Raw genomic sequence first — 12,993 nt, forward strand, 5'->3', positions numbered from 1 at the left:
AGTTGGATAACTACAATGCAAAAGAAGTTGAAAATGAATTATTTTATATATATGAAAATTTCAAACAACATTATTTAAAAAAAAAAAAAAAATATTTATATATGTGAATAGTATTTCTCTCATCCACTATTTAATGTTTACATATTTTTATTTTGATTTACCTAATTCAAATGTTTATATTTAATTTTATAGTATATGTGAACCTTACTACTGACTATTAATATTTTTTTTACATGTATGTACCATCTTATTCTTATTTTACTATATATTTATATTTAAAAGTAAAGACAATTTTGTCTTTATACTATTATATTTACCGACTATTATTAGAATACTAATATTTTTTTAATTCGTATAAAAAAATAAATGTACACTTAAAGTTGGATGGAGAAAAAATTATTTTTATATTTTTTATCTTAATATTTTTTAAGAAATATAAATTAGTATACATTCTCAAATATATATTTTGACTTTTAGATAAAATGTAATATATATATATATATATATTTAGTAGTTATATGAATTTTTTAAAAGATATTTGTCCTAAATTTCAAATTCCTCATATGTCACATTGATATGAAAGTCATCACTCTCTACATTTTATTGTTTGCATTCATTGAATCAATAATGTTTTGACTATGAGTAATAGTTTATTTAACTTTTGTTATTTTATTTTTTATTGACAATATTAACTTTTTACATTCATTGAATCAATGTCTACATGAGTTTTTTCTCCATATTAATAGATATACTTTCTTGGCTTGTTTTACACTTAACTAAAAGCATATTTATACTATTATATTACTCTTCTTTTTGTTTTTTCCTAACTTTTCTATAAAGTAGAATAAAATTACCGACGATTGATTGGATAAAATATTGAAAAAAAAAATTAAAAAAATTTAATTACATTTTTAATTAATAAAATATGTAAAAAGAAATTATTTTATTGTAATAATTTAAAAAAGATATCTTAGACAAAAAGATTATAGAAATGACATAATAATGTTTGGTTGTTAGATTTGAAGGAGACAACGTAAAAGAAAACAATTAGATAAAGAAATGAGTTGAAGAAGAAACAACAAACGACGACAACTCTTGGAGTTATATAGGTTGAATTATTTATGGAAAAAAATCTGATTTTTTTTTTTTTAAATGTATAATACTATATAATTCTACTATTTTTCTTTTTTATTTTTTTTTAAAATAATAAAATTACAATATTTCCTCTAAAAAGAAATTTGTATACAATATATATATATATATTTTTGATATATTTTGCATGTATATATCAGAAATTTGTTTGATTGTAATTTGAAATTGATTTGAAATAAAATGATAGTTTGAGTTTTCGTTTAAATAATATTTTGATACGGTATTTTGTTACAAAATTAGTACATATTTATTTAGAGTGTTCAGTTTGAATGATAGTATTTTTCATATGGAATAAAAAAAAAAAAAAACAAAACAAACTTATAAAATTAAAATACAATTATGTATAGTTATAGAATAAAAATAATTCATTCATACATACGCCACAATTTATAATTTTTTTTTTTTTTTTTTATAAAGGTTAGATTTAGTTTAAAAATATTTTTTGATTTGTAAATATAAATCTAGTTAGTTTGCAATTCTATTATAAATTTTTTTTATGTGTATTTCGAATATATAATTAGATTGTATAATCATTTACGATTTAATAGTTTAAGTTTTATTACATTAAACTTATATTTTATTTTTTATTTTTTTTCCTTTTTCAAAATGATTGAAATTAAATGTATATGACAATGAAACTACTTATCCGAGTTGATGTTTTAGTCAATTATAAGATCATTACATAATATCTCCGACTTGATGTTTTAGTCTATTATAAGATCATTATATATATATATATAATTATTTATTTAATAATAAATGCATTAATTGAAATTTAGGGTGTATTCAGATATTTATGAGTCAACAGTCAATTTGGTCAAAGTGCATTAAATTAGTGCACCAAATAAAACACGTTGGGTTTGTTCTTTTATTCTTTATGATAAATTAAAAATTTTAAATTTGTTTTATTATATAATTATCGTAAAAATTTTGAATTGAAATAATTGTTTGATATAATATAAATATATATTAATGTGATATTTTAAATATGAAATTAAATTTTAGTATAATATAAAAATAAAAATAAATATGTATATGATATGATATTTTTTGAAAAAAAATTGAAATAATAAAGTTGAAAATCAAATCTCAGGTAAACACACTCGTAATATGTTATTTCATCAAATATAATGCATAAATTATTATTTAAATAAAAATTAAATTAATACTAAACCGATAGTATAATTTTCCAAACTCAACAGTACAATTTTCCTTAGGATAATGTGGACTCTCCAATCTTAAATATCTCGGGTTTGGATTGGGTGCTGATTTTATTAAAAAAATAATTATGTTAATATATTTTATAAATTATATAATTAATATAATTATATACATAAATTCTACATATGGGTGGTATTATATTCAAATATTTCAACACTAAATTATATTATATTTTATTCTATTTTTATTCATAAATAATATCTATGGGTTTTAAGGGGAAATTACAAAAAAATATCATGTATATATGTTCAATTATCAAATTTATTCTATAATTTTTTATTTTTTATTTTTATTTCGGAAGCCCGCGTAAATAAATCTTATTTCAGGCCAACTTCTCTCTCTCCAACATTTTAATGACATGTGACAAATTATTTTGGCAAAATATGTCATAGATCTTACATAATTTTTATATATTCTGTTTTTTTATACGACAATATAGGTATTTATTTTTTTATTAACTTTTTTTTATATCCATAAATATATATATATATTCTATTTTAACTTTAACTATATATATATATATATTTTATTAGTATATTTTATTTTTTAATTAATTATTGTAATTATTTTATATGACAATTCTTAATATACTTCCTCCATCCTAATTAAAATGTCTACATGTATATACGAGAATTTAGGTAAAGTATAATTAATAAATTATTATTATATAAATAAAAATAATTATAAATTCAAATTAAAATAGCTAAATAATTTAACTAAGATTATTAAAATTATAAATTATAAAATTTAAAATATAATTAAAGTCTATAATCATATTTTAAAAAATGTAAATGATAAATTATGCGTAACAAAAATAGAAAAAACAAACACTTTATATGGGACGGATGAAGTAGTATTTAACGTATTTATAATTGATATATATAAATTTATCATTCGTTTTAAAATTTATTATTCATAATTACTGTATTTGTTTGGGTTAGAGCTGACAAAAACTGACCCGACACGAAATAATTGGGTTTGAGTCAAAGATTTCAACCCGATTATATATACGGGTTGACACGAACCCGATACGATAATAAACGGGTCGGGTTAGGGTTAAATAATTTAACCCGTTTAAAATAGTCAACCCGACACGAATCGATCCATTGTCTGCTCTAGTTTGGATTTGGAATTTGTATTTTGGATTTGAATTTAAAATATTAAAATTTTAAATTAAAATAATTATTAGATATTATATACATAAGTGTTGGTGTAATCTCTTTAAAATTTAGTGTTATATTGAAAAAAAAAAAAAGTATCCGCTTTAATAATTTTTGGGGAAGCTTTTTTTAATAAATAATAATAAAATTCTAAATAAGCACAACTAATTTCAATAAATTATATTATTGGATGAACAATTTATTATTAGAATATTCAAGTTTTTTTTAAAAAAATATTTTATAGCTTATTAAAAAATTTATTTTTATTTGGATGTTTATGATTCCTTCTTTGATGGATGTTTTATATATCATAATCTTTTCAGTTAAGTTAACAATTTGGTAGAAATTTGTCAATAAGGCCAACGAGAAAATCACACTAGGCGAACCATGTGTGATAAGTGAACCTAAGGTCCAGGAGGTTTGAACCTATGACCTCACGGGACTTCTTGCTTTCTTTTTATTCTGTTTATAAACTATTGATTTATAATATATTGTTTGGTACATGTGCAAATTGTTTACTACATCGTCATTGCGTTCTCGAATCAATGATCAAAATATTTACGTCGAAACGATGGAAGAAGATAAAGGCATTTCAGGGGACATACAAACAGAAAGGGACTCTAAAATTGAAATTCCGTACAGAGGATCCGATGAAGATGAAACTATGGAAAATCTCAGAAGATTTGGTGGAAGAAACGAACGAGGAAATAGAGCTGGAGGGATTAATCAACCAATTCTTTTTGTATATATGATAAATATATGGTATCTTGATATTTTAATTGCTAATCAACCAATTCTTTTTCATTTTGGAATTTTATCATAAATCCCTTTAGATTTATTCCCTCACTAAAATCAAAAGCTCATCAAGAATATATATATATATATATATTATTATATAATTCAAATAATTGCGAGAGTGGATCAACTGGCTATTGACCTGTAATAAAATTCTTATTTTATAACTTAATAAATAACAGATTAAAGAGAAATTTATGCAAGTTGCCAAGTGTCTCTTATTCATTTACCCCATCAAAATAAAATAAATAAATCGGTTGCGTAACGATGATCGGATAGTATGGGATGAAATCGAGACCGTAAGATCACATGTTCAAATTTCTACGCCTCTAGATTTTGCCTTCTAAAACGTAATCGAAGAATAGTGGCTGTGGATTCGACGTTATAAAAAAGAAAAAAAAACAAGAATTTTGTTCAAAATTGATATATATACATATATATACTTTAATGTAAAAGATATTCTATAATTTTATACAATAATTTCAAAGTATTTTTCATTCTTGTGTGATTTAGTAGATTTACGCAGTAGGTTAATAATTTTTTGTTCTTAAATATATAAATATATATTTACCATAATTCACCAAATTTAATTACATATGGTTCAATTAATAGTTTAGCATTGTGCTAATATGTAATAATATGATCCAATATATTTTATGCACAATTAAGCAAATTATTGGTACGATTCAATATTTTTTGTAAGATATAGGCTGTGTTTGTTTAGAGCTTTTGGATTTTGAATTCTGAGATTTTTTAAGTCGAATTTTGTAAGCTTTGTTTGTTTGAAGGTTTTATTTGCAAGAATCATGTCGAAAAATATTATTTATTTAATAATTTGAGTTGAAAGTTCGATATGATCTTTAGAATAAAAGAAATAAATTGAAATAAAAATATTTTTATGTTATGTATATATAGAGATTGTGTGTGATATGATGAGTGGAATTGTGTATTATAAATTGATCGAATACTCACAAAAATATTTTATTACTCCTTGCGTTAGCCCATAAAGTAATTTTTTTTTTATTGTCAAATCAAAATGTATGTATATTTTTAATAAATTTAAACACGTTACACATTATAAATATCTTCAAACTTACATTTATTTATATCAACATACCATTACATGAAATTAAATTACAAGGACAAAGTTTTTACACACAAAAAATTCCAACTACCATTTAAATATAAAAGAGGATTGAAGTTGAAACCTAATCATAAGCTAGGTTTCATACTTTCATAGGATCTTTCTATACATAATAATTATATAGTACAAATTCGGGCAAAAAAAAAAACCCCTCCAAACGAAAAGGATGCTACTTTAATTTTAAGATAAATTCAACACATACTTCAAAAAAAAATAATTAAAAAAAAAAGATGAGAATTAATTTGATGTATAATTTTGTGTATATAAAAGTTGCAATTAATTTATTTTTTTTATTTTAATTTGGAAAGGTAAACAATAATATAAAACTTCTTTTGTCCGTAACAATTATTGGCCAAATTAGGCAACTTGTTGTAAATAAATATACTGATATACATGGTTGATATGCATGTATGTCACACAAGTGGCAAAATTCAATTGGTTGATGATGTTTATGTCAAATAATAATTTAGATTTAAAGTTTTATTATAGTTTTGAGAAATTTGGTCTTGTCTAACTCAATTGTCCCTCTATGAATATAATGAATAAGCCCACTTTTTAGCCAAATCCAAATCCTTAATTAATACCCAAATCTATTTTCCATTAACCCTAATCCAAACCTTAAGTCCAAGCTCAAATGAAGAAATTAGTTTTTAGAGGTTTTGGGGTGTTATTATGATCGATGTGAAAAGTTAGAAATCTTAGTAGTTTTTCATTACATAGAGAGGGTTTTTTTGGGAGAAAGAGAGTAGAAACTGAAATGAGATAGATAAGAGAGTGAGAGAGACAAACCCCAAGAAGTTGCGATAGGTTTTTTTTGTGACTTTCTGATGGTCGATTCCGGTGGATGTCGAAACTTAGAGTGATACCCGATCCTTCAACCTTGCGGCATGGTTACCATGGGCTGAGCTAAAAATCGAATGTTTCTATCGCCTATGAAAGTTCAAAGAAGATTGGAGAAATCGGAGCTACTCCGAGTATACGTGCATAGGTCTATGACTGAACAGGTAAAAAACAAAAATAAATAATACACTCGATTTACACGACTCAAGACAACACAACGAACTCCACAATCTATCCTTTAAACAAACTCCCTATATTTTACAAATATAGGCAAATTGGTTAATTCTTACAGTGCCACAACAACACCAGTAGACTCGTAGTCTAGCTAAGAGTAAGTGTGTTTACAAGTCGATAATCACCTTCGAAAGGAACTCTTTTTTCTACTTGTTAAGATTGCTTCAAAATTCCATGGAAGCACATCTATCTTCTTTGAAACATGGAGAGATAGACACACTAAGGTGGAAAGAAATTAAAACAAACTAGTTTGTGTTACTATAATTCAAATCAAACCGTGAGATAATTTGAAATAAAAATTTACATTATACAGAAAATAATGTATTTAATTAAAAAACTATAAAATAATCATACCTAAGATTTTCTTACTACATAATTTTCCTTACTAAGTTTTCTCGGTTCCTTTCCTAATTCGTGGTATTTTGAACTTAATTTATTTTTTTAGTGTTTTCTCAATAAAATTTTTATTTATTTATTTATTGATATATATGATGAGATAATTCATTATATGAAAATTGGTTGTTTAGGTAGAAAGTTTCCATTTGGAATTGTGCAAATTTTTGTATATTCCATTTGAGAATCAATTATGAAATAAATGATAATATAGTAAGAGCAGTGAATATAACCTGCTAATTAAATTTTAAATTGATATCTATACGTGATCAAAGATTCATCATCTAAAATATTATTAAAAAAAAGTGTTAAATTTCTTGAAATTCTTCGAATAATTTGCAATATAGAATTGATATATGTTTTGTATCTAGATATGCTTATGATGCTTAATTAATAATATAGGATAAATGTGAACTAACTAAATTATATAATATAATATTACTATAAAAATGCATAAAATAGTTTGTATATTATTTATTACTTGAAATTTTTTCTATTAAATAAAAGGTATGCACAAAATAGTCTGTCGATTCTGTGTTGATCTGACCGAGTCAGCATGTTGTTGATTTGACCGGACCGGATCAATATATATACACGAGTGATTAACATATATTTATATATAATATAACAAATATTATGTTATAAAATAACATAAATTGTATTATAATATAATATAATATATAATATATTATAAATGTGTTGAGATATACATAAATATATTGGTCACCTCTATAACATATATTGATCTAGTCACATCAGTATCATGCTTACTTCACTACAAAAAAAATAGTATATTTGTAACGGAATTCCGTTTCTAAAGTTCACATAGCTAACCATCTCTAATTCCGTCTCTAATATCATTAGTAACGGAAAAAGTAGATTTAACAACGAAACAATTTTGTTACAAAATTGATATTTTTTTTGTAGTGCTTGACCAGATCATCAATGCCCAAAAATACATTCTTTATTTATATTTGGTTGTAAATACATATCTAATTATATAAATTTTATATAAAAAAAATAAAATATCTTAAAATCATATACTTATAAACATATAAATTTTTACATGTATAAATAAATTATTATTATTTTGGAATTTTAGAAAATTAACTATCTTCTTATCGAATTCTGTTCCGACACAGCATTCAATCTTTTGTAGACCATATTCGATATAGATAATAAAAAATATTTATTCTGAATTATATTGAATCAATTTCATCGACCATAAATAAACTAAATACACTCAGCTCAACTTGCAAATGCATACAATAATCAAAGAAGAGATCCCCAAAATGCTCCATACAATGGATTTCAATTTCTCATTATCCTTTGATTTTTCCTTCTTTTCTAATTCTAATTGTCTTCCTTAAAATAATCACTAGATCCGTACCCAAACCTGAACCCGACCGGAATTCGATTACTAAGGGTGTGTTTGTTTGTGGATTTGAATTTTTGAATAGTAAAAAGTTGAATTTGAATAATTGTTTGATGTGATATAAATAGATAATGATGTGATGTTTTGAATGTAAAATAAATTTGTAGTATAATATAAAAAAAGAAAAATAATTATTTAATTTGATATTAGGAAAAAAAAATCCGAATAGTAAAAACCTTGTGTAAAATTCACAAAAAAACACAACCTAAGTGACTTAGCTGAAAAATTTGGGCCGGTGATGTACCTGCAGCTCGGCGAAGTTAGCGCCGTTGTGATTTCATCGCCCGAGGCCGCGAAAGAAGTCATGAAGATGCACGACGTAACCTTCGCCAATAGGATTCGCTCGTCACAAAGGATATAATATTCTTAACAAGAACACCAAGAATCGAACACAAACTCCTCAAAGAAACAGAACCGAAGGCTTCAAATAAACTTTTGTTTTCGATTTAAAACTCAAATGCTTTAACACCACTGTTGAGAATGTATAAGATCGAAATCGAAACAAACACAAGTGAAAACCAAACCAACAAAACACTATTTTTACCCACACACGAACCCTACGGGTAACTCAAGAACACACGCACCCACCCGGAATTGAATTCGAGCCTAACCCTCAAGTGAAGGACTTTAGGGAACTTTTTTATTATTTGTAGATAGAATTTTTGGAATTTGTTTGACAACTTAAATGAATTTCTCCCAAATTAGAAAACAATGAGCAACGGCCCCCTTGTTGCATGCAGTATTGAGTTTGGAATTGATTCCACCATTTGATTTTGAATTCTTAAACTAACGACAATGAATTTAGATCATAAAAAACTTGAAGAAACTTGAAATTTTTCGAATATCTTACCGCTTGATTTACGAGGGTTTGATCCAAAACATGATTTGTGGCTAAAAGGTTTGGATTAGTCCTTATTGATGAAGAGCAACCCAAATACAACGGCACCTAGTCGACAACAGTGTATTTGCTCAGCTGCTATCGATCAAAATCTCTCTCTCTTTGTGTGCCATTGGGGAGTGTTTGGTGAGATTTCTTTGATCCCATTTTCTTCAAAACAAATTGTTTTGATCAAGATTTTGTCTTTGTTGTATTTGGGGTTGTTCTTCATCAATAAGGGTTAACCTAAACCTCTAAGTCGCAAATCGTGTTTGTTGATTTTCACTTATGTTCTCTTGTTTTTTAGTTCTTTAATAAAAATATTTAATTTAGTTCTTCTAAACTTGTTTTCAATTTCAATTTCGATCCTATATTTTCCTAACATAAAATCTTTGTAAGGGATTTTGATTCCTTGCAAACTTCCTTCTAAATTAGCGAATGCTTAACTGTGTTAATTTTAGTGTTATATCACATCAAAATTTAATTCAATAACTATTAATATCCAACCCCAACTACAACTCTCAACCCAATATCTATACACATAGTAACGATAAATATTCTTGGACAATAAGTGGAATTCAATCTATAGCTGTAAGAGTAGCAAAAAACAGAACAGCAATCTATATAGCTGTAAGAAGCTGTTGTTTTCTACCTAAAATTTCCAATTGGCAGAGAGAGAGAGAGAGAGGGAGAGAGAGAGAGAGAGAGGAATAATCCAATTGAAACGACAGAATCTAGACATGGAAAGAGTCTTTGTCCGAAGATTTGGTCTTGCCGGATGAACGAGGAAACGGTCATTTTCTTAAGTAGGCAACTTCTTAGTATTATTCAATTATGTGTATATATAAATATTAGGGTTTCATAGTTGTAATATGTGTGTAATAGAAAGAGACATATATATATATATTTATGTATGATGCAATATTTCGGAATATTATATACTCTTTATATCTCAAATATCGATGCAATATTTCAGAATATTTTATGCTCCCTATATCCCAAATACGATGCAATATTTAGTTTTTGGTACAAAAATTTAGGTGTATAGTATTAAATTAAATAGGATAATATGAGAATTAAGTGATGTGATGAGAGAAAAAAAAAATGTATATTTATTTTTTATTTGAGTGATGTGATTAGATAAATATAATGTATAGATTATTAGCATGCCGTAAGTTATAATTTGATATGTGTGTCGTGTTAGTAAATTTTGTGTTGAGATCAATTATAGTATGTCGTAAGTGGATTATTGTAAGTTCAGTTTATTTGTTGTATTTGTATTATATAAATATATTTCTTATGGTATTGATTTAGGTATAATATGTTGTCCGCCGAAATAGTCTGCCATATAGTTTTATATATGTATATATATATATATATATACACGGAAGAAACAAGAAGCTAACTCAGCTCTTATTTTGTCTGTTCTTCCTAGTGATCATGAATTAACTCATCGTTTTACATTAGACAAGGATTTGAAGAAGATTGGATATGCATCAATTAATTAATACTTGTTTCTACTGGATTAGATTGATTGGAATAATTTATGTGTTGCTTTGTCAACAACCTTAGTAATTCGATATGAATTACAGAGAAGAGAAAATATGATGTCTTCATCTCATGAAAATAAATAAATATATAAGAGTGTAGTCTACTAGAAATTTGAGCAACATATACTCCGAAAATTGATTTGGAGAGAACTAATTCCGAAGTTATTTTTGAATATGATTTGAAAAATGCGTCTGAAACGAAATCAAGGACAAAAAGCTCGAACACATTCAAGGGTCTTGAAAATTTTGAGGAAGTTTTTATTTGAATTGTTACAAGCATTAGTATTAGGTATGATTGTTAACTTGTGTTGAATGGTTGTCTAATTTGATATATTGTATATAAAAAAATGTGAATATAAGATTATGTAAGAAAAATCAGTAAGGTGAATAGTAAAAGTAAAAATATGAAATGCAAATGAACATAATTTCTTTGTTCATTTCTCTAAATTTGTCTAAAAAATATCATATTAATTTGAAATAGTTAAAAGTGTTGATTAGCGCTAAATTATTTCCCATCCGACGGTTGGAATTAACACACTGTGTTGTGTAGATGATTGTTACGTATAGTTCGTTTATAATATGCATTTTTGCTATGACAACGTATACTTATGTTGAAATTAATCGTGATATATGATGTGTGAACTATTAGCACATGATATTTCTATCGGTTCATACCATATATTTTATGTCTGAGATAAATTATAGTAATATGTTTAGCCTAATCAAAACCCTCATTGTCGCCCACATCCAATACATTACATTCAATATAATTTCATCCAAAAACATCAAAGTAAGAATACAAAAATGAAAGCAAAACACCCAATAAACAAACCCTATATAGTTTCCACAAATTAAACCAATTTAAGTCCATAACATTACCTATAATCAAATTAAGATAAGCCAAGAAGCACCTTAATCAATGGTAGAATTCCAAAGTATTCAAGTACATATATCCAAAACCACAATACATTGATACTTTTCTCAAATCACAACATACATTTATATATATATAAAAATTGAGACGAAACAAGTTCGTGAGTATAATGTATATCCCGCTCCAATTATTTAAATGACGATGTTAAAAATTATCCAAACAATCGAAAAGAAGAAATCAAACAATTGAGAGCAAAGGATTGTGGCTAGAAACTTTAGTTATTTCCTCTTGTTTGAAATCTTTCAATTCAAACATTTCGTAACATTTTTACGAAAATAAATGATGTACTCATCACCCAACCATTATTCGGCGCAACCATATACAAAAATGCCAATTATCGAAATATCGAAATGATAAACCATCAAATCATATACCAAAATGATCAAATTTTCTCATACAATGAGAAGCAAGGAGAATAACATACCAATAATACTGTTTTCCCCTTTGCTTTTTACAATATGTAAAATATGAAATTACATAATTTTAAATATTTCCAAGAAATAATCATTAACATATAACAATATATATATATATATAACTCACTTTCTGTACACCATTTCTTCAAGGATCATGTCCAAGTCGAAGCTCCAAATCCACTTCGACTTTCTCCACTTTTCTTTCCCCATCACCAAGATCCTGCGGCTGAGATTGCCCGATCCTCAGGCTCAGGTTCGGACTCGCCGCCGGCGCCGGCGCCGTCGGTTGTAGACGACTGTAATTGACAATTTGGGAATTAGGGTTTGGGGAGGGCAAGTAGACCTGATAATTGGGAATTCCCCCACCAGGTCTGTAATACCTTGTTTTCTGCTCCACGACGTGATCTTTAATTTGGGACAAAAACCTCAGATTCTGACAGGTGCTGCTCGATTTGGTCGAGGTATTGTAATAATTATCCAGTTGATGATGATGATGATCATTACGTTTCTGCTTGGCTTTGGCCTTAGCTTTGTCCTTTCTGTGGATGTTCATGTGCCCTCCCAAAGCCTGCGCGTTGGTGAAGCCACGTTTGCAGAAAGCACACTCGTACGATCTTCCGACGCCGGCGCTGTCGTCGTTGTCTTCTTCTTCTTCCTCCTCGTCCGATGATCTTTTGTCGTCCCTTTCCGGGCTCGAATTCGTCTCCGAATTGCTGGCTCTTCCTTGCTCCATCACCGTTGGTAGAAAATTGATTGGAATTGGATTTGATTTCTTGGTTTTTAGGTTAGGGTTTTGAAAAGGGAAATGGGAATTGGAATTGGAATTGGAGATGTAATTTGGG

General features: G+C 26.6%; 1 protein-coding gene across 1 annotated transcript; it reads right to left on the reverse strand.

Annotated features, from left to right (window-relative positions):
• Window positions 1-12,165: 12,165 nt before the first annotated feature.
• Window positions 12,166-12,993, reverse strand: LOC127249335 (zinc finger protein 11-like). The gene is made up of 2 exons (XM_051272088.1): window positions 12,532-12,993; window positions 12,166-12,447 (listed from the first exon to the last, which is right to left on the reverse strand). Exons 1-2 carry the CDS (start codon window positions 12,882-12,884, stop codon window positions 12,297-12,299), a joined length of 504 nt encoding a protein of 167 aa, XP_051128045.1. The 5' UTR covers window positions 12,885-12,993; the 3' UTR covers window positions 12,166-12,296.

Source organism: Andrographis paniculata, unplaced genomic scaffold (assembly GCF_009805555.1).
Source record: "Andrographis paniculata isolate CXL003 unplaced genomic scaffold, ASM980555v1 Contig35END, whole genome shotgun sequence".
Classification (NCBI taxonomy): Eukaryota; Viridiplantae; Streptophyta; class Magnoliopsida; order Lamiales; family Acanthaceae; genus Andrographis; species Andrographis paniculata.